General features: G+C 45.5%; 1 protein-coding gene across 1 annotated transcript in view; it reads right to left on the reverse strand.

The window, feature by feature from the left end:
• The window catches only part of TMEM38B (transmembrane protein 38B), a 469,261-nt gene that overhangs the window by 77,676 nt on the left and 368,212 nt on the right, over nucleotides 1–23,373 (reverse strand). The window contains exon 5 of the mRNA XM_030194322.1: nucleotides 12,240–12,357. Within this exon, the coding sequence (XP_030050182.1) occupies nucleotides 12,240–12,357 (118 nt within the window). The remainder of the gene's footprint in view (nucleotides 1–12,239; nucleotides 12,358–23,373) is intronic.

The raw sequence follows: 23,373 nt of genomic DNA on the forward strand, positions 1-23,373 counted from the left end.
GGAGGAATTACAATACAAACTTGATGACATCGAGAACAGAGGGAGACGAAATAATTTAAGGTTTCGAGGTATTCCAGAGGCTGGAGATCAAGAAGATGTTCCCAAACTAGTACATGAACTATGTAAGCATATTTTGAAGGGAGATCCAGATCAACAGGTCCCGGAAATTGAACGAGCCCATAGAGCGCTAGGCAAGTCGCTCCCTAATAAACCCAGGGACATTGTGGTCCGCTTCTGGAAATACTCAGAGAAAGAACATCTATATGGCCTGGCTAGGCAACAAAAGGATTTGTGCTTTCAAGACACACCTATTTCGGTATTCCAAGACTTATCAGCCTATACTTTACAACAAAGACGAAATATGAAACCGATACTGGAGGTACTGGGGCAAAATAATATAAAATACCGATGGGCTTTTCCCTTTGCAGTATGCTTTACTATTACTGGAAAGCTACACAAAGTTCACTCCCCGGAGGCGGCACAGCAGATTCTACAAGCAGCGGGCATGATGGGACCGACTACTGAACTACACTTGGAGACTACTGTTGACAAGAGAGACAAAGTGCGACAATGGCAACAAGTTTTTAATAAGGCAAAGAAACCACGGCTGACTATGCGCAACACCTGACTGTAATTGTACTCTAAAGTGAGGTTGCTGAAAGAGTACACGAAGCCTGACATTTTCTGCTTTATTTCCTTATGATCTACATTTATGGCGGAGATAAGTCTGTCGGGTATATGGAGGATGTCATGAGGGGTTGGGTGGAGGTGGTGTGGTTGGGTTGTATACTGCGGGGGTTGATCTTGCTAGGAAGCGAGTGAGTAGACTCCTCTGGGGAATTCTATTTCCGGTGGAAGTTTGCTACTCTACTTATGACGGGGAAAGGGGAGGAAGGGAGATGGGAGGCTAGGGGGGGATGGGTTCAGGGGAAACGGGAGGGAAGGGTACTACAATGTCTGCAGATGATATCTAGATATGCAAACGAATTTTCATTATCTTTCTGTTAAGTATACTCTAAAGATTATGATTCTCAATGTCAAAGGCCTAAATGCTCCTAGAAAGCGACAGTTGATTTGGCAAGAGATAAATAGACATAAACCCCAGTTGCAAGAAACTCATTTGAAAAGGGCGCATGAATATTTGTTTAGACATGTTTATTACTCTAAGATTTATTTTGCCTCAGACATATCTGATAAGAAACAAAGAGGGGTAGCGATATTGCTCCAGTCTGACCTGCCAATACAAATCCATCAGGTGAAAAGAGATCCAAAGGGCAGATATCTTCTACTCAGGGGGACATTTGAAAATCAGGAGGTTACTCTGGGATCTATATATGGGCCAAATACTAATCAACCATCTTTCTTTCAATTACTTAAAAAACAAATACACACAGTGCTGGGAGGTCAGCTTATACTGGGTGGTGATTTCAATGCCACTCTTTGCCCTGAAGTGGATAAATCGGGACGCAACTCTGGTAATGACAAAGTCTTGGCCAAACATTTTAACACTTTTGTTAGGGATATGGGACTTTTTGACTCGTGGAGAGACATGCACCCCACTGAACGTGATTACTCTTTTTATTCTCCAGTACATTCTACATACTCACGGATTGACTACTTGTTGATTGATAAGCTATTAGATCAACTCACAAAAGCACATATAAATAATATTACTGTATCTGATCATGCTCCTTGTGTGATACAACTAGATTGGCAGACAGGAAAACAGCGAGTAGGGCACTGGACATTAAATAATGGGCTGTTAAAACAGGAAGCAGTTTGTCAGGAATATGTAAAGGTCCTGAAGGAATACCTGTCTTTTAATGTAACCTCAGGGCCCTCAATTGCTATAGTGTGGGAAGCCCTTAAAGCGGTGTCCAGAGGTCACTTTATTAAGGTTGCTGGAAAGCTTAAGAAACAGAGGTTGCAAGCTACCTTGCAGCTAAGAGAGAAAATTGGGATATTAGAAAGTAAACATAAAGCCACAGGCTCTCTTAAGATATATAGAGCTTTACAAGCTGCCAGAATACAACTAGAAGCCCTGCTAGCTCAAGATCTTGAGTATATTAACGAAAGACTAAAGCTTCACACATATACTACCAAAAATAAGATAAGTAGGCAGTTAGCTATTAAATTGCGAAAACTAAGAGCAGATTGTAATATTTATCGTATTAAGGGATCCAAAGGAGAGGTGCTCCGAACATCTCCAGACATTAGAGTCCGTTTCAATGAATATTATGCTAAGCTTTATGCCGGAGATGGGAGTATACAGGACAGTATTCGATTATACTTGCAAAAAATGGCTTAACACAAGATCAACAACAAATGCTAGATCAGTGATGGGCAACCTTTTGAGCTTGGTGTGTCAAAATTCGCCAAAAAACCGAGCATAACTCGGGTGGTGTGTCACTTCGAGAAAAAAACCATAATTTCGCGATATTTATAGTTTAAATAACAAAAATGTATAATTGTAATATATAACTGTATTTAATAAACCAAAAACTAATTATTTAACTTACCTGCTTAGTGACTTCTTTGTTCATCTGTCAGTCGGTTTCTTTTGTTGGTCTTGATATTATTTAACTTGTGTGGGGTGCCGTGAACTAAGATAAGTGAGGGGAGGGGGAATTCTTTAACTAATCTGCCTATTAGTGACTTTTTTGTTGCTGAATTTCATTGGCTAAATCTTCAATTGTAGGTTGGTATTTTGTACACTTCAAGCCCAAGCAAGCGCTACTAACTTCATCTGTCAATCTGTTTCTTTTGTTGGTTTTGATATTATTTAACGCTGAGAATAAGGTTTCACAAAAGTACGTAGAGGGAAAAATTGTGAGTAAAGCCATTGCTATATTTTTCAGGGTGCTAAAAGTGTCTGGTAATCGGTTCCAAGCACTCCAAATTTCCTGTTCGTTGTGGCACTCCTCTTGATTCTCCAAACGGCACCTTTCCAGATTCTCAAGCTTTGACCTCAAGTCGACAAACACCTGAGCCCAGATGCTGTCTTGAAATTCTACAAGTTGCATCTCCAAATCATCAATTTGCATCCATTGGAAACCATTTAATTCCAAACTACTGTAGACTACTACATCAGGATACTTAATTATTTTCATGGTCTGTTCTAGGCTTCTAAATTGATTAAATCTATCACTGAACTGGTCAAGTAACGAGTCTAAAACATGCTGGTACTTTATATGCAAGGGTTCCATTTCATTTTGTATAGCTGCACTGGCCTTCTCAAAATACTTTGTTACTCGAGGAAAATACTTATAAGTTTTAGTTTCTACATCTCGCTTGAAAATGTTAAGTTTACTTTCAAAAGCTTTTATGTATCCAAACATAACGTCAATACTTTTGCCAAAACCTTGTAACTTTAAGTTCAGTTCATTAATATGAACAGAGAGATCTGTAAAAAACATCAGGGTGTTGACCCACTTATCATCACTGAGCTGAGGAAAGTTTCCCAGATCCTTATCCTCAAGAAAAACCTTAATTTCTTCAAAGCACTCCACAAAGCGCTCAAGAACTTTGCCTCGGCTCAGCCATCTTACATTATTGTACATCAGCAGTCCACTGTAGGTGGAATCAACCTCCAGTAAAAGTGCAGAAAATTCTCGCTTGTGAAGGGGGCGAGCAGCTATTAAATTAACTATTTTTGTAACAACTGACATTAAGTCGTTTAAGTCGGTGAATCCTGCCTTGGCACATAAAGCCTCCTGATGGATAATACAATGAAAAGGCACAATCGGATGTCCAATAGCTTCCGTAAACAATTTGACAAATCCAACTTTTTTCCCCACCATGTTTGGTGCCCCGTCTGTCGTCACTGACACAACTTTAGCGATATCAATGCTTAGGTCACGGAATGTTTGTATAACAACCTTACATATTTCGCTTCCTGATGTACTTGTTGGCACTGATACTAACTTTATCAACTCTTCTCTCATTGTGAGACCATCAGAATATCGACCAATAATGGCCAACTGAGCATGTGATATGACATCAGTAGTTTCATCAAGAGAGATCGAAAAATATTTACAATTACTTATGTCTCTCTTTAATGTTGTACATTTGTGTTCAGTCTCATTATTCGGTCTTTTATGATATTTCTACTGAGTGGTAACTCAGATATTCTCTTAATAATTGCATCTTTATTCTGCATATCGTGAAATAGAACTGGTGCACATCTTAGGAGAGTTTCTTTAATAAATTCTCCCTCACTGAGTGCTTTTCCGTGCTGAGCTATGGAGTGAGCAATGCTCAAACTTGCAGATGTTAAATTTGTAGAACCTTTTACAAATTTAAGGATGGACTTAGATTGGCTCTTATAAAAGTGTAGCTGCCTGGAAATGTATTCCTTCCTTTCATCCTCACTTTTTTTCAAGAGCTGGGAATGATTAGTTTCAAAATGTCTATTTATATTCCACGTTCTGCTTACTACCGTTTCAGTACATAGAACGCAAAATGATCTGCCATTTTTTTCTATAATGCCATACATCTCGGTCCATGTCTCTTGAAAGGGTCGGCTACTGCTACTACCACTTCCTTTACTTAACCTTGGTTTTTTATTTTTTGGGTTCTCCATCAGGGGGGCAGTGACAGAAGATAGAATTATAGATAGCCTGTTAGCCCTGCAGGCAATTAGGGGTTAACTAGCCTAACTGACCACCTTATGTAAATTAAGATGGCTGCCGCTATTTCTAATGGCGGGAAACGGCACCCATAGCACATGCCCTCGCCTCTCCCAGCCTCCCCCTCACCTATCTCAGTAATGATGGTCAATTAGAAATCCACGACACCCCAGAACAGTAGATTGGATGATGGTTGCTCTGGTTATGTGGTAATGGCGATCACAGGGCCCCCAGAGATGCGTCCCCCACGGCATTCTGCTGCTCTCTGCTCCGCCGGCCGGAAGTGAGGTCAAAGATCCCCTAACGGCCGTGCAGGAGCCGGGGCAGAGGGAGCAGCAGGGAGGGAACAAGCGGAGGACTCGGAGGAAGCCAATAGGAGTGCACACGGCACCCCCCCAGCAAGTAAACATGCACCGGGGGGGGGGGGGGGGTGATTTCGCCGGGGGGGGGGGGGGGGGAGGTCGCATCAGCGATCCGCCCCGGGGAACGCCGCTGCTTCTCTGTATGCGGCCACATGCGGCCGCGTGTCACCGAAAATGGCTACGCGTGTCAGTACTGACACGTGTGTCATAGGTTCGCCATCAGGGTGCTAGATGCACCTATTGACATGCGTGAGGTCCTAGCAGCTATAAAAACTTTGAAAACCGCCAAATCACCGGGATTGGACGGCTATACGGCTGAATTCTATAAAAAATTTGCCCCCTACTTGGCACCTGTGTTGACAGATGTGCTTAATGCTGTAGTGAAAGGAGATAATCTCCCGCCAACTATGAAAGAGGCATGGATTGCAGTGATCCTGAAGCCTAAAAAGGAGATGACTGAGTGCTCTTCTTACCGCCCCATCTCTGTACTTAATGTGGATGTTCGCATCCTGGCTAAGGTATTAGCAAGTAGATTAACAGAAATTCTGCCAACCTTTACATCCAGATCAGGTGGGTTTTGTCGCCAATAGACAGGCCTCGGACAATATTAGACAAACTCTGAATGCTATGTATATTGCCCGGCAGAGTAAAACACCGTATTGTCTACTGAGTGTGGACGCTGAAAAAGCATTCGATAGGGTGCATTGGCCATTCCTACACCAGGTTTTACAACAGTTTAGATTTGGTTCTAATTTTAGGGACTGGATTAAAGAACTATACACTCAGCCGAAAGCAGGGGTAAAAATTAATGGGCAGATATCTGCCTTCTTTGAGCTGAATAGAGGGACACGTCAAGGGTGCCCTCTATCGCCACTTTTATTTGCTTTAGTAATGGAACCATTGGCATGGGCTATTAGGAGTCATCCAGGGATAAAAGGAATGAGGGTGAAAGACTGGGAATCAAAGGTGGCATTGTTTGCAGATGATGTCCTTTTGACCCTTACCTCGCCTTTAGATTCTATACCCCAGGTTATAAGTGAAATGGAAACTTATGGGCAGGTGTCAGGATTTAAGATTAATTATGAGAAAACAGAAGCAATGGCAGGGGGTATGACAGAGGAACAATATCACCGTTGTAAGCAATTATATCCTTTGAGGTGGGTTAAGGGTCTTAAATATTTGGGAGTTTTCCTCACTGCTAAATTGCAAGACATTAATGAGGCTAACTATACTCCGTTACTGAAAGACATTAGGGAGGACTTGGAAAGATGGGAGCCCCTTGTTTTATCTTGGTTTGGGAGAATAGCTACAGTGAAAATGAATATATTACCGCGATTACTGTATCTTTTCCAGGCTCTGCCACTCCCTACTAGTGACCATGTGCTTCACTCCCTGCAGAAACGATTAGAGAAGTTCATCTGGAAAGGAGGCAAATCTAGAATCCACCCCTCCATAATGTATAATATATTTTTTTAAGAAAACGCTTTTTGCATTAATGCAACATTTTAATAGACATTACATTGCTTCTATTGTATTCACTCACGTACTTATTGTATATGAATCTTTACATATGTTTTCAATATCTTTTCTTATATATATACTAGCCATTAAGCCCGTTAAAACGGGCGAGATTTCCAGCTACCCTCCTCGCCGCCGCTCCCTCCCCCCTCCGTGCCGGGCCCCCTGCACTGAACTGACAGCGCCTCTTACCTCCGTGTGAAAGCACTGCAGGCAGCAGCAGATCGGGCTTTGTCTGCTCCACGTAAAAGGCTAATGCTCTCTTGCAGTCCAAGGTGTGCAACTTGTCTTCACCAGGGCGGTTATGTGGACGGGGAAAAAATGTTGGCAAGACAATCGACTGGTTCAGATGGAACTCTGACACCACCTTCGGCAGGAACTTAGGGTGAGTGCGGAGGACTACTCTGTTACGATGAAACTTGATATAAGGTGCATGAACTACCAGGGCATGAAGCTCACTGACTCTACAAGCTGAAGTAACAGCCACCAAGAAAATGACCTTTCAGGTCAAGTATTTCAGATGGCAGGAATTCAGTGGCTCAAAAGGAGCTTTCATCAGCTGGGTGAGAATGACGTTGAGATCCCATGACACTGGTGGAGGTCTGACAGGGGGCTTTGACAAAAGCAAACCTCTCATGAAGCAAACAACTAAAGGCTGTCCAGAGATAGGCTTACCCTCTACAAGTTGATGATAAGCACTAATTGCGCTAAGGTGAACTCTTACAGAGTTGATCTTGAGACCAGACTCTGATAAGTGTAGAAGGTATTCAAGCAGGGTCCTTGTAGGAAAAGAAAAAGGATCTAGGGCCTTGCTGTCACACCACACGGCAAACCTCCTCCTTTGAAAGAATAACACTTTTTCGTGGAATCTTTCCTGGAAGCAAGCATGACTCGAGAGACACCCTCTGAAAGACCCAAGGAGGCAATTTCTAAGCTCTCAACATCCAGGCCATGAGAGCCAGAGATTGGAGGTTGGGATGTAGAAGTGACCCCTTGTTCTGGGTGATGAGGGTCGGAAAACACTCCAATCTCCATGGTTCTTCGGAGGACAACTCCAGAAGAAAGAACCAGATCTGACGGGGTCAAAAGGGCGCAATCAGAATCATGGTTCCATGGTCTTGCTTGAGGTTCAGTAAAGTCTTCCCTACTAGAGGTATGGGAGGATACGCATACAGAAGGCCTGTCCCCAAATGAAGGAGAAAGGCATCTGACGCTGGTCTGTCATGGGCCTGAAGTCTGGAACAGAATTGAGGGACTTTGTGATTGATCTGAGTATCAAAAAGATCCACAGAGGGGCTGCCCCAGGCTTGGAAGATCTTGTGTACAATGCCCATGTTCAGTGACAATGCTCATGTTCAGTGACCACTTGTGAGGTTGCATGATCCTGCTCAATCTGTCGGCCAGACTGTTGTTTACGCCTGCCAGATACGTGGCTTGGAGAAACATGCCGTGGTGGTGAGCCCAAAGCCACATCCTGACGGCTTCCTGACACAGAGGATGAGATCCGGTACTCCCCTGCTTGTTGGTGTAATACATTGCAACCTGATTGTCTGAATTAAAATGATTTGGTTGGACAGCCGATCTCTGAAAGCCTTGAGAGCGTTCCAGATCGCTCATAATTCCAGAAGGTTGATCTGAAGACCCTTTTCCTGAAAGGACCAAGCTCCTTGAGTGTGAAGCCCATCTACATGAGCTCCCCACCTTAGGAGGGATGCATCCGTCATCAGAACTTTTTGCGGCTGAGGAATTTGGAATGGATGTCCCAAGGTCAAATTGTATCGAATGGTCCACCACTGAAGGGAACTGCAAAAGTCGGTGGAGAGATGGATCACATCCTCTGGATCCCCTGTGGCCTGGCACCACTGGGAAGCTAGGGTCCATTGAGCTGATCTCATATGTAGGCGTGCCATGGGAGTTACATGAACTGTGGAAGCCATGTGCCCTAAGAGTCTCAACATCTGCCGAGCTGTGATCTGTTGAGACGCTCGAGCCAAGGACACTAGGGACAGAAGATTGTCTGCCCTCGCTTGGGGAAGATAACCTCGAGACGTCTGTGTGTTCAACAGAGCTCCAATGAACTCCAATTTTTGAACCGGGACAAAATGGGACTTGGGATAAGTGATCACAAAGCCCAGAAGTTCTAGCATCCGAATAGTCATCCGCATCGACCGTTGAGCACCTGCCTCTGAGGTGCTCTTCACCAGCCAATCATCGAGATAAGGGAACACATGCACTCCCAGTCTGCGTAGCGATGCTGCGACAACTGCCAGGCACTTTGTGAAAACTCTGGATGCAGATGCGAGACCAAAGGGCAGTACACAATACTGAAAATGCCGAATTCCCAACCAAAATCGAAGATACTTCCTGTGAGCTGGGAGTATTGAGATGTGGGTATAGGCGCCCTTTAAGTCCAAAGAGCATAGCCAATCATTTTCCTCAATCATGGGAAGAAGGGTGCCTAGGGAAACCATCTTGAACTTTTCTCGGACAAGGAATTTGTTCAGGGCCCTTAGGTCTAAGATGGGACGCATCCCCCATTTTCTTTTGCACAAGGAAGTACCTGGAATAGAATCCCAGCCCTTCTTCCCCTGGAACGGGTTTGACCGCATTGGCCTTTAGAAGGGCGGAGAGTTCCTCTGCGAGTACCTGCTTGTGCTGGGAGCTCCCGGTGGGCAATTTGGAGGCCTGGATTCCAGATTGAGAGTGTATCCTAACCGGACTATTTGAAGAACCCACCTGTTGGAGGTTATAAGAGGCCACCTTTGGTGAAAAAATATCAACCTCCCCCCGACCAGCAAGCCATCCGGCACGGACACTTTTTGTGAGACTATGCTGCACTGGAGCCAGTCAAAACCCCGTGCCTTGCTTTTGGCTGGGGAGCCCTAGGGGCCCTAGGCGTACGCCGTTGACAGGAACAAGCATGCTGGGACTGAGCCTGGGTAGGCTGCCGAGAAGCAGGAGTGTACCTACGCCTATTATAGGAAAAGGGGGGCACTCCTCCTCCCTCCAAAAAACCTCCTGGATGAGGAGGTGGTAGCAGAAGATGCCCGGCGGGAGAGAAAATGCATAGCATCATTATGCTTTTTGATCTGATCGACCATGTCCTCTACTTTTTCTCCAAAAAGATTATCCCCCCTCCCCCCGGCAACGAGTATCCGCCATCCGCTGCTGGGTCTTCTGATCCAGGTCAGAGACACGCAGCCATGAGAGTCTGCGCATCACTATACCTTGAGCAGCTACTTGGGAAGTACCCCTGGCCAGGAACTTGCGACACGCCTTCTGCTGCTTGAGTACTTGGTGAAAAGGTTCGGCGAGCTCCAGAGAAAGTGCTTCAACCAAACTAGACAGTTGCCTCACCGAGTTCCGCAAGTAGATGCTCGTGTAGAGCTGGAAAGTTTGGATCTTGGCGGCGAGCATAGCAGCCTGATACGTTTTTCTCCCAAAAGAAACCAAGGTCCTAGACTCTCTGCCTGGGGGCGCTGAGGCATAGTCCCTAGTACTCTTGGCTCTTCTGAGAGCAGGGTCCACCACCATGGAATCATGAGGAAGTTGGGCCTTCACCATTACAGGCTCTCCATGGACTGGGACTCGGATTTTTTGGGGACCACTGGGTTAGAAAGAGGGAACGATGCCCTGGGCTCATCCACAACCTCCATAGGGAATAGAATGTCCTTCGACATTTCCCGAACAAAAGATGAGAAAGACTCTCAGGTGGAGACATTCCTCTTTCAATTGGCGGAGTAGGATCAGAGGGAACCCCATATGACTCTTCCTCCGAAAAGTATCTGGTGTCTTCCTCCTCTTCCCAGGAGCACTCCTCATCGGTATCAGACAAAAGCTCCCTAAGAGCAGCCCGAACCCGAGCCTGTCTCAACGTCAAGGAACGACGACCTCGTGGGAGATGTTGAGAAGCCGACCCCTGCCTGGACTCCGGCGACGCTTCCTCCACTGATGTCGAGGGGGAATCTTCCCGGGTGGCGGCCGATGCCGATACCGCAAGCGGCACCGAGGACGGGAACCTCACCACAAGTGATGGCCCAGATGCCGCTTCTGCAGTCAGTACAGAAGGCGCAAGCACCCCCGACACCGAAGCAGATTGGCGCAGCAATCTCTCCAGAAGCTCTGGAAGAAGGGCTCTGATGTGCTCGTCGAGAGCTTCCATCGGAAAAGGTTGGGGGGCTGGTGCAGGAGTCGGTGGCAGAATCTGAGGGGGCTCGAGAGCCAGTACCAGGCTTCCAGATGACCAACGCATCGGCACTTTTTGTATGGAGGGTGAGCGGTCTTCCCGGCGCCGATGCTTCTCAAGTGCAGACTCCCTCAGCTCCCCGGAGCTCTCGGTACCGTGCATGGAGGGAGAACAATGACAGTGCTTCTTAGCCTTTGCTAGACACCCGTCATCGAGACTCCTCGGTACCGAAGAGGACGTGGAATCCTCACCCCTCCTCGGGGCCGGGTCCGGGGGGCATAGCAGTAGGCCTCAAGATAGGTGGAGACCCACTCGATGCCTCGCTGCTCCCAGCACGATGGGGTCTTTTGGCAGCCATTACCTGCACTCTCGATGTCGCTGTTTCCCTCGACGTCGACCTCGGTACCGATGTCGATGCCGACATCGAAGGACTGGACCGATCCGCAAAAAGCCTGTCACATTGAGCCTCCCAAGACACTTGGGTCCGTTTCTTCATTAAAGAGCACAGCTTACAGCCAGCTTGGGCCCAAGGCACTGGAGACACCACACATGGGGGTTGGCATCCGAGATGGTCCGGTTGCAGCGAGTATAATGCTTGAAGCCCTCGATGACATGGACGGAAAAACAGTGGCAGTGAAATTAAAAGACTTGATTGTGTTAGAAAAAAGGCACAAAAAAAGGAAGAAAAGACCCGACCGAGCAGCCTAAAAGGCGGCTGCGACGAAAAAGAAAGAAAACTTGAAGAAGTGACTAAAACTAAGAATTTAGATGAAAAATAACTATTTTTTTGTTTGTTTAAATAAAGTAATGAAGCAAAAAAAAGGAAAAAACGGGAAGCGGTAAACGCTAAAAAACAGTCTCCTGAGCCGAAAAAACTTGACAGAGTTCGAGATTCACGTCTGATCGCGGACAAAAAGAAACTGAGGGCACGTTCACGTCGCGGGCGGGAAGCCGTTCGCACATGCGCGGTGTGTATGGGCTGCGCGACGGAACGTTCTCGAGGCTTCTTTTGTTTGCTTTGCAAGTATCGCGGACGACGACCCAAGTGTGAGAACAAGCAGCCTGCTTGTCCTCGGAGAAATATATATATATATATATATTTTTTTTTTTTAAATAAAGATTTGCCATATATTCTTTTATTATGCTTTTTCAATGTGTTTATTTCACATATATACTTTACTTTTTTATTTGCATCTTGATATTGTACTGTTTATACTTTTAGACTCACACATTTGTTTATATTGTTTATATTTTAATTTACGTAGACTCCCGAGGAAGGAGCCATGTGTTCTGAAACATGGTACCCTGTTGAGTCATCCTTCAATAAAGTTGACTCCATTCCCACTCTCTGCTTTTTCTCTGCGTTTTCATGGTATTTGACAATCCAAGAAAGGCAACTTACCTTTACACCCAAGACACAAGCAACACCTGACAAATTCTTATGACACTTGGCAAGTTAGGGTCTATAACTCAGATTACCTACAGCCATAATACCTTACTGAATTGATATTTGTAGAATATAGTGATAAAGATAGAAGTTCTTACCTTTGTAACCACTAAAAAGGTACTGTACATGAGCATAAGGCTGTGACGTGATACTGGTAAATGTTGAGTTTGCTGCAATGTGAACAATACTGCTCCTATCAATGCCACCTTTACAGGACTGTAATAAAAACACAAAAATGAAACAGGAATTTTTACTATTTTTTAAATGTCCATTATAAACCATCAGAAGCCTTTAATCCATATCACTAACACCACTGTGAAGTCCATCCTGCTGCTTATAAGAACTTTACTGATAAAATTTCCTGGTGGCCCGAAAGAAGAAATATACAGAATAAAAGAAAAAATATAATGGAAGGTTAAGTACTGTAAGGCCTATCTGATCTGCCAAATTTATCTCCTGCACCAATATGCTACAGAATCCAGTTGATCTCCAGCTTTCTCTATTTCTTTGTAACCAGAGATGCTCTGTACTTATTCCAAGCTTTCCTGAAAAAATTTTTTTTAAAATTTTTTATCAATTTTTAAAAATTTACAAGCAATTACTACTTGAATAAGAAAAAAAACAGTCAGAAATTCTTAAAGTAGAATAGTTTAAAAGTAAAATAAATGACTTAAATTAGACCACCAAATTAGGGGGACATGAGCAGTTATTAACTTGGAAGATAAGATTCTTACATATTATTTAAAGAAAGACTTAGCTAATTATACTCCATACTTGCCTATTCTATAAATTACCCATTCAGAAGTGCTCAGTCTGTATGACATAAACCGGCATTACAATATCTTTTTTTGATCTATAAATTGTTTTAGATGCTCAGGAAAAAAGAAAACATATTTTACAACCAAATATTTTATATTACATTTGCATGGGTAGTTTAAATTAAAGACAGCGCCTAATGCCAAAACATCAGCTCTCATTGCAAGAAAGTCCTTTCTTCTGGCCTGTGTTTGTTTTGTTACTTCTGGAAATACCCAGATTTTCCCTCCATAAAAGGGAGTCTGTAAGTTTCTTAAGGCCATCTTTCTCACCAAGTCCAAATCTTGTTGGAATATAAAAGATACCAATAATGTTTTTCTCTCCGTTGTCGATGTAATAGAAGATTCTAGTAAGTCTGTAACATTCAGATCTCCTTGTGGTTGAATATCAGTATTCTTTTGTGTAGGTAGGTAATAGATTTTGTTTACAGGAGGTATATTATCAGAAGAAAATTTCAAATTTTCCACCAAGTATTTCTTAAATATCTCCAATGGAGAGTACACTGGTGTACAGGGAAAATTCAATAAACGAAGGTTTAACCTCCTATTATAATTTTCAAAGTTCTCCAATTTATTATTTATAGCATTTGTATCTTTTATCAGCTTAGTAGAAATTTCTTTCAATTTTGCATTTTCTGCTGTTAGATGGTTAATCTTATCAGTTAATTCGCCTTTCATCGATACAAATGAAACAGTTAAATCCTGAACATTGCTCATCAAACCTTCAATCTTGCCCGTCGATGCCTAGACAGACTGTAGCGTCTCCCAAATTGCCTCAAGGGTAACCGACGCAGTGGAACCCTTACATGGGTTCTGCACTGTTGAATGAAAAGTCCCAGATGAAAAAGGGACCTCAGCAGAAGGCCCGACTGCAGGCCCCACACGTGTGTTTCTTCCTTCGCTCTCGCGAGGATTAGAAGCACCCCCGCTGTCTGGTTCTGCTGGCTGCGGCGGAGGGTAATGCGGTGGAGGGGACAATGAAACGTCCTGTCCCAAGAGTTCGGACTCTTCCTGATCCGGAAACTCAGCGGGACCTCCTGCCGCTGTAAGTGAGGAGCGCATGAGGTAGGTCTCCAGAGTGGGCTGGTTCGGTGTCAAAGTTAGTGCCGGTTGGGTCTTGGCTCTAACCAAACCCTTCCTCTTCGTATGCGGCATATTAATTTCAGAGAAGAAATGTTTGCTGAGGAAAAAAACCCTTGAAGAGAAGGGTTGAACCGCTCAATTCTCCGGAGCTACTCGTGGAGCATTGTCGGAGCCGCCATCTTGCTCCGCCCCCCCCCCCCCCCAAGCTTTCCTGAATTTTATGATTATTTTTGCCACAACCAGAAAGAGGTTCTATGTATCCTCTGTATTTCTGTGAAGAAATATTTTTTGTTACTCTTTAGTCTATCCCACTTTGAGACTTGTTTCTTATAGAACTTCATTTTCATTGGAAAAAAATGCGTCCTTTAGTGCATATGTACCTTCGAGATATAAATGTTTGTATCATCTGCTCCCTACCAAACATCCCTTTCCTCTCAGATATACATATTTAAATTAAGTCACATTTCATAGGGGACAGATCTGCACCATTCTAGTCCTTCTCTTTCCAATTACTATGCCATCTATATCATTTCAGAAGTACAGTGTCTGGGAGTGGACATAACATTCCAGATGAAGTTCAACCAATTACTTAAACACAGGCATTACTCCCTTTTTTACCTCCACTGATTCTCTTTATATCCCTATTCATTCTCATATTCTTTGGGCTTTGGCCACTGCCTTGTTATACTCTTTTGCTACCTTGAAGTCACAGGCAAATAGGAACATCATAGATGATGGCAGATAAAGATCAAAATGGCCCACCCAGGCTTCCCAGTTGGATGATTAGGGTTGGAACTACTGTTCTACATAAGTTACAAAGAACACAGAAACAGAGAAAACTATGGTAAAGACCATATGGCCTATCTTGTCTACCCATCCATACCAACTTCTAAGATCCTCTGTACTTTTCTTTGCCTTCTTGAACTCACAGTCCTCATCTCTACTTCCTCTGTGGAGCGGCTGTTCAATGCACCCACCATCCTTTCTACAGCAAAACATTTCCTTAGATTACTCTTGAGTCTGCCCCTTTTCACTTTCATTCTATGATCCTTTGTTCCAGAACTTCCTTTCAACTGAAAGAGCCTCTTTCAACTAGCCTCTTGTGCGTTTACACTACAGAGGTCAACAGTTCCACTGTTGTGGAGAAACCCTCTGATATGCTTATGCTACATATAAATAATTCATGTGGACTGATTGCTCAGAGTTGCTTGACCAAAGGCATTCTCTCTGAGTAAGGACTGGTCTAGGCAAAAGTGTGAAGTAAAAGTATTGAAAAAGGACAACTTTCGAGAGAGCTATCATGACAGCCAAGAGGAAGTGGGCCCTTGGACCATAGCCAGGTACCAACCATGGCAAGCAAGTCACTGGGGCTAGGAACAGCATTAGGCAAAATACTAGGCAAGGTTTTAGCAGAAGACAAGGCAGGCAGGACTTAACTGAGGACAAGACTAGAACTGGACCCAGACGAGGCAAGGCAAAACAAGGCTAGAACTAGATCTAGACAAGGCAGGCAGGACTTAACTGAGGACAAGACTAGAACTGGACCCAGACGAGGCAAGGCAAAACAAGGCTAGAACTAGATCTAGACAAGGCAAAGCAAGGCTGGAGCTAGAGAATGGGCAGGGCAGGAACTTGGAGGCAGCTGAAGACATGGCAGGACAGGAAACAGGCAAGGCTGGAACTAAGCAGGCAAGGCACGGACAGGAACCAAGCAAGGCAAGACATGAAATGGAATAAGGCAGGCAAGGCATAGCTGCTGAAGAGGAATAGGAAGTGATGTCTTCAAAAGCGTCCTACGCTCCTTGTTGCAGGCCAAAACTGGCTTGATGAACATGCATACGGCTACAGGACAAAGGAAGGTTGCTGCCCCGAGGAGTGTCATAGACCCACTCATCCAGAGAAAAGAAACCCGGATAGTCTGGGGAGCCATGACAGTACCCCCTCCTCTTGGTTCAGGATGGAGTATCACAGGCGACTGAAGATAGAACCTTCTCAGTAGCACAGAAACAAGACAGTTTTCCATAATTTGTCCTTGGAACCCATAGGCCCTTCTGGATTCAGAGATGTCCTGGACCACATACCCTTGGTCCGGTTCTTTGGGCCCGGTACATGACATCGAAACTTGAAGAGATTTCTAAGTAGATTCCCAGCCAAAGCCTGAATCTTGGAAGCAGAACGTGAACAAGTCTTACTCTGGGGAAGACTTCCTCCCAGAAGGAGATCCACAGCATCCATGCTTTCCTAGCAAAGAGGACCCATCTGAGCTCATGGCATTCATGTTAGGAGTTACGGACCAAGAAAAGGACCTGGGTGTCATCGTTGATAATACACTGAAACCTTCTGCTCAGTGTGCTGCTGCGGCTAGGAAAGCGAATAGAATGTTGGGTATTATTAGGAAAGGTATGGAGAACAAATGTGAGGATGTTATAATGCCGTTGTATCGCTCCATGGTGCGACCGCACCTTGAGTATTGTGTTCAATTCTGGTCGCCGCATCTCAAGAAAGATATAGTAGAACTAGAAAAGGTGCAGCGAAGGGCGACAAAAATGATAGCGCGGATGGGACGACTTCCCCATGAGGAAAGAATAAGGAGGCTAGGGCTTTTCAGGTTGGAGAAGAGACGGCTGAGGGGAGACATGATAGAGGTAAATAAAATAATGAGTGGAGTGGAACAGGTGGATGTGAAGCGTCTGTTCACGCTTTCCAAAAATACTAGGACTAGGGGGCATGCAATGAAACTACAGTGTAGTAAATTTAAAACAAATAGGAGAAAAAGTTTCTTCACCCAACGCATAATTAAACTCTGGAATTCGTTGCCGGAGAACGTAGTGAAGGCAATTAGCTTGGCAGAGTTTAAAAAGGGGTTGAACAGTTTCCTAAAGGACAAGTCCATAGATCGCTACTAAATGCACTCGGGAAAAATCCACAATTTCGGGAATAACTTGTATAAAATGTTTGTACGTTTGGGTAGCTTGGCAGGTGCCCTTAACCTGGATTGGCCGCTGTCGGGGACAGGATGCTGGGCTCGATGGACATTTGGTCTTTTCCCAGTATGGCATTACTTATGTACAATCTGTCACAGACTCAGAGGAAGTGAGCCCTTGGACTGTAGTTGGGTACTAATTATGGCAGGTGAGTCAATCGGGCTAGACACAGAAGTAGGCAAAGTACTAGGCAAGGCTTGGCAGACGACAAGGCAGGCAGGACTTGATTGAAGACAAAGCAAACAGGGCTTGGCTTAAGACAAGGCAGACGAGGCTAGAACTGGACCCAGATAAGGCAAGAAAAAGCAGGGCAGGAGGAAGTGACGTCACGGACCGGGATGGCAGCCTGAACGCGGAGCTCCATTGGGGCGCTATTAAAAGTGAGCAAATTCCGTAGCTGTGAGCAGCATTTTGAAGCTTGGATTGCAGGGGAGAGATCCTAGAGCTATGCTGCCGAAGAAGGGGCTGGAGCGATTCCGTTTCACGATGGAACACAGCAAAAAAACGCCGGCGGTCTCGACGGGGCCAGAGCGGAGCGAGTCCAAGATGGCAGCGATTCCAGCTGTAATCGAGGAGGAGCATGCTGAGGAGGAACTGGAGGACTCTGGCGAGATCACTAAATCGGATGTGGTGGGTTGGTTTCAGGACTTGAAGGCCGATCTGGCAGGGGTCCAAAAGGGCGTCCAAAAGGCCCTGAGAGAAATTAGGGCCGAAATCCGCGACCTGGGAACGCGTGTTGGTGAGGTCTTACAAGAGGCTGTGTCCCTGCCAAAAGCAACATTGTCTGAGCTTGCAATATTGTAGGTGCTTGCTTCGGGATCGCCCCTGCAACCAGAGAGTGCTGGGAACCTTCCGTTTCTCCCCATGCTTCTTCCGTGGTTTGCCTCTCCTTCGGGGTTACAGAATTCTCTTTCCCCGGTACTAACATCACGGTCTGCTGCGGGAACGGAGTTGTCAATGGGCCAGCTGGGCTGAGTGAAAAATCACCCTCCAAGCTTGTGCTCTCCCCAGCACAAGCAGCGGAAACGCCCGTCGGTGTTGAAGCCATAAACGCTGTGATTGATGTTTGACGGAGAGAAGGAGTTTCTGTCTTGGGAGGAAGAGGTCCCCTCGACTTCCCCTTTCTCTTCAGCATAGCTCAAGCAAAAGGTAAACTTATCCACAAGCTTTATAGAAATTTTCAAACTCTGTGAGAGCACTAATGTCTTAGCGTCCTATCTGGCGGCCATCTTGGACCTGCAAAAACCTGGGCCAACACTTTCAAGATGAAATTGAACAAAGAAAAAAACCCAATGCCTAATCCTTTCATCACAACATGCTACTCTGCTCCCAACCACCTTGATCACCCCTGACGTCACAATCCCAATATCTGACAATCTAAAAATCCTAGGAGTAACACTAGACAACCACCTAACTTTGGAAACTCATGCAAAAGCCACAACGAAGAAGATGTTCAACATGATGTGGGTACTGAAAAGAGTAAACCATTCCTCCCACAGCAAACTTTCCACAACCTAGTACAATCCACAGTACTCACCCATGCCGACTACTGCAACAGCATCTTCATCGGCTGCAAAGCCCAAATCATGAAAAAACTCCAAACCACCCAAAACACAGCAGCCAGTCTCATTTTTGGCAACCCACGATTTGAAAGTGCAACTCCACTTCGTGAAAAACTTCACTGGCTCTCTATCAAGGAACGCATAAATTTCAAAGCCCACACAATGATCCACAAGATCCTCCATGGCGACCCCTCCGAAGGGACACCACCTTGTCGGGGTGGAGGGGCTTCAGTGTTTCAATGACTCAGAGGGCTATGCTGTAGGGTTACCCATATCAGACAGGCCTCTGAGGAGAAACCAGACAAAGAGTGTCCCAAACTGGAGGATCCAAGATGGCGTTGAGGGAGGACGTACGTTAGTTGAGTTCCCGTTTTACACCAGAATACCTGAAGAAGTAGACGCGCTCCCCAGAGAATGGGGAAGAGAAAAGGTAAAGCCGTGGTGTTGTCCTCCTCGAACACGGCTGGGGTTCCCACCACTTCTCAGCCTACTTTGGAGAGATTCGGGGTCAAAACGTCGGGGATATCGATTCCTGCTTCGGGGAAGAGCAAGGCTTTATTGCCGAATCTCAGTGGAGAGGGAGTGACTTTGAGTTCCCCTGTTGGCACAACCCCTCCAAGACCCGGAAACAGTAACGCTTCGCTATGGAGGTCGACAGTGGAAACGCCCGAAGTGGGTTAGGATTTTCACGCGACCCGAGGTCCCGGCGCAGCATCAACTCCGGATAATAAACCAACTGGGGGATTGGAGAGTGAGTTCTCCCCCCCCCCGAAGATATCTGGAGCGGTTTCTGTGGAGAAATTGGACCTAGTGAAGCCAAAAAAACGTCACAATGGACGCATTATGAGAAGCGCTGCGGAGTGTGAATAACTTTCTTCTTCAGATGTTTAAAATTTTTCAGGAATAAACATGTGAATTAAAGAATTTATATCAATACTTATCTAACAAAGTGGAAGTCCAAGACATAAAAATAGAGACTTTGACTATGGAATTTTTTCTTTTATTGAACTGTTGAAGAAATATTTCTCTGATAATTTGCAAACATTTTCTGATAGCCACCCTCCGGTGTCTAAAGCGATTTATATTTCCCCTAAATAATCTTTATCAGAGAAAAGAGATGTGAACTTAATTGATATTTTGGAAAAGTGTCGCGTTCTCGAGGGCCTTGGCATATTGTCAGGTCCTTAAGGCAGCACTGGGAATTGTGAGCCCTTGGGCCCCTGCCGCGGAGCGGCAGAGGCAGGCAAGACCGTCTTGGAACTGGACGTCCGGAAGGACTGGACCGGAAACTCTGGACTGGAAGTAGGCAACTGAACCGGCAGAACAGGAACCGCTTCACCTGTACTTAGCCACCTTTCCGCTAGAGTTGAGCTCTAGCGTGCGGGCGGCCGACAGGACTTGTAGGGCAAGGCCGGAACTGAAGAGCCAGAGGACCCACCTCGGGTCTAGGAAACACAGGGGAACAATACTAGACTGCACTAAGCGCTGCACGCAGCCGCTAAGCTAGACGCACCAGACAGACTAGACAGACAGAAGCTTATCAGGAGCAGGAACTAGGGCAGACATGCAAGCAAGGAAGAAGGGGAGACTGGGAATACCCCCTGGACAAACCCACTAGCTAGGTCGAGGCAGGTAACAGGCTAAATCCCCCAGAAGATACACGCTAGCTAGACAGATACAGGAATCAGGATACATAAAGCAGGGATCCGGATAAGCACACAGGATATACAAGCAAGGTACAAGGTAGACACATGGGACAGAAGGTAGCTAGGCAGAGCGGGAAACCGGATAACACTAGCTAGCTAAAACCAGGACTCAGGACGAACAAGCAGGGACCAGGATGTGCACACAGGATATACAAGGATCAGGATGTGCACACAGAATATACAAGCAGGGAGTAGGGCAGGCTGCAAACACAGACGGGGAAACCAGGCCTGAACAGCAGGCTCTAAACACAGACTAAAGGCAGAAGGCTAGCAGCCAGGATGTGCACACAGGATATACAAGGTTCAGGATGTGCACACAGAGTATACAAGCAGGGAGTAGGGCAGGCTGCAAACACAGACGGGGAAACCAGGCCTGAACAGCAGGCTCTAAACACAGACTAAAGGCAGAAGGCTAGCAGCCAGGATGTGCACACAGAATATACAAGCAAGGAGTAGGGCAGGCTGCAAACACAGACTAAAGGCAGAAGGCTAGCAGCCCACACAGAAGGGCAAGAAGCCCACAGGTACTAAGCAGAAGGGCAAGCCCACACAGAAGGGCAAGAAGCCCACAGGTACTAAGCAGAAGGGCAAGCCCACACAGAAAGGCAAGAAGCCCACAGGTACCAGACAGAAGGGCAAGCCCACACAGAAGGGCAAGAAGCCCACATAGAAGACAGGCTTAGAAGCAGCGCAGCAACACACTAACTAACCTGTCGGCCTCTGGGCATGACACCAGACAATGACACCATGCGAAGGCCCTGACTGCAAGCACAGGCCTTCCTTATAAAGGAACTCACTGATGAGTCACCACCAGCAGGACAGAAGCAGGAAGTTCCTTGCCTCCAAACAGAGGCTTGACACACAGAGGAAGTGAGCCCACAGGAAGGACAAGCAGGAGCCATCTTGGATACTGGCATAGAGGAGGAGGAGGCAGCCATCTTGGAAGAGGCATAGCCCACACAGGTGAGGTTCAGTAAGGCAATCAGCACACAGAGCCAGAGAGAAACTAAGACAGAGACAGACACAGAGACAAGCAGAAGCCAGCACAGCCACTGACTCCCAGAAACAGGGTAAGTCTGAGGGTGGTCACGGCCACAGACGTGACAAAAAGCTTATTACTAGTGACTTTCGCCTTTGATTTAGATAGGAATAATGTTTTGAAATTGTATTTCCGACACATGGTTGATAGTTTTTTGGGTTCAAAGATAAATATATTTCCTGACTTATCAGGGGAATCGCCGACTAGGAGGTGTGAATTCTTGGCTTTTAAGCCAAAGATCATTGCCCTAAGTGGAACCTTCCTAGTGCAATTCCCTTGTAAGTGTTCTATTTCTTTGAATTTTAATAATTACTTATTTGTTTAACCTAAGAAATTACAAGAGTTTGTGGAGTTGAAAGAACAGATGAAGAACCCTCTGCAGCAACTTCTTTTAGTTACCACTGTACCGGCTGCAATTACCGATTAACCTTCCTCCCTCAGAAAAAGTGAATTGTAAGATTAACCATTTTGAGTTTTTCTTATTTTCTTTGAGATTGTTTTCCTGATCTTGGATCTCCCAGTTGTGGACGATTATATAATATATATTGGTGGGAGAAAATGTTTTCTTTTTTAATATTGATTTCTGTTTTCCCTTACATTTATGTGATAAATGTGAATGTAATTAAGTAAGATAAATAAATAAATAAATAAAGATCTTCCATGGCGAATCTCCAAGCTACATGACCAACTTGATCGATCTTCCAGCCAGAAATAGGTCCAAATCTTCCCGAACATATCTCAATCGTCATCTTCCCAACTGCAAGGGCCTCAAATACAAAACCTACTATGCATCCAACTTCCCCGTTATAAGCAGCCAACTCTGGAATGCAATACCACGACACATCCGAACAACCAATGAACACCTACCCTTCCGAAAGCTGCTGAAGACTTACCTCTTCAAACAAGCTTACCCAAACAACCCAACTTAATTCTCGAACCTAATTCCACACCACTAGCACTACCCATACTCCAATCCTCTCCCCCACATCTCTCCCCATTGTTTCTACTCTTTTAACTTGAACATCTCTTGATAGTTTGTATCATACTTTGTGTATCTATGTGACACTTGTACCATACCTTGTACCATACTTTGTGTGTTATCTCTGTGATACTTTGTACCAAAGCTTGTAAGCCACACTGAGCCTGCTAACAAGTGGGGAAGAGCGGAGTATAAATGCTATAAATAAATAAATATTGAATCCCGAGGAAGGGGGTCAACTACCGGACCTTCACGCGCACAGAGTGGCTGGCCCGCAGCGAGATTCCAACCCAAGGAACATAGTAGTGTGTTTCGCTGATTTTCCCACGAAGGAACAGATATTGTCTAAAGCGAGGCAGCAAAAAGAGATTCATTGGAAGAACTGCAAGATTGGAGTGTTTCAAGATCTGGCATGGACTACTTTACAAAAGCATCGATCCTTTACAGAAGTCATGATACTCATGAGGTCAAGGGGGATCCGCTACAGGTGGCTATTCCCCTTTGCGATGTGGCTAACGGTGGATGGGAAGTCGCACAAAGTAAAGACCCCGGGTGACGCCTGGTCAGCATTGCGCTCTTTGGGGTGTAGAGGTGTTCCAGCACAGACGGAGTTACTGGAGACCGCCAGGGAGCACAGAGCCGATTCAATGGGGCAGACGGTTGTGGATCGGGGAAAGAAATCTGATAAGCAGGCTTCCTGAAGGACAGCAGACTTAAGTGGACTGGTGACAGACTGATTAATTCGCTGAGGACATTATGCAGATAAGCAACCATTTCAGGGGGTGCTATGCATGGGGGGGGGGGGGAGCAGGGAGGGCAGGCATGGCATCCTGGTGAGGGTGGGGAGCATGGTGGAACATGGTGAAGGGTGAGCTGAGAGGTTGAATTGGAGAGATGTTGGGTGGGGGAAATATAACTGTGTGGTCTGGGGGTGGAAGGGTGGAGGGATACTAGACAGGAAGGTAACGGTTAAGTGAATGTAGCGGATGTGGGGGAGTGTGGGGCGACAGGAGAATATGGGATGGACTGTTGTGAGGCCAAAGCCCCGGAGAGTGCGTTTATTC

The sequence above is a fragment of the Microcaecilia unicolor genome, chromosome 2 (assembly GCF_901765095.1).
Source record: "Microcaecilia unicolor chromosome 2, aMicUni1.1, whole genome shotgun sequence".
NCBI lineage: Eukaryota > Metazoa > Chordata > Amphibia > Gymnophiona > Siphonopidae > Microcaecilia > Microcaecilia unicolor.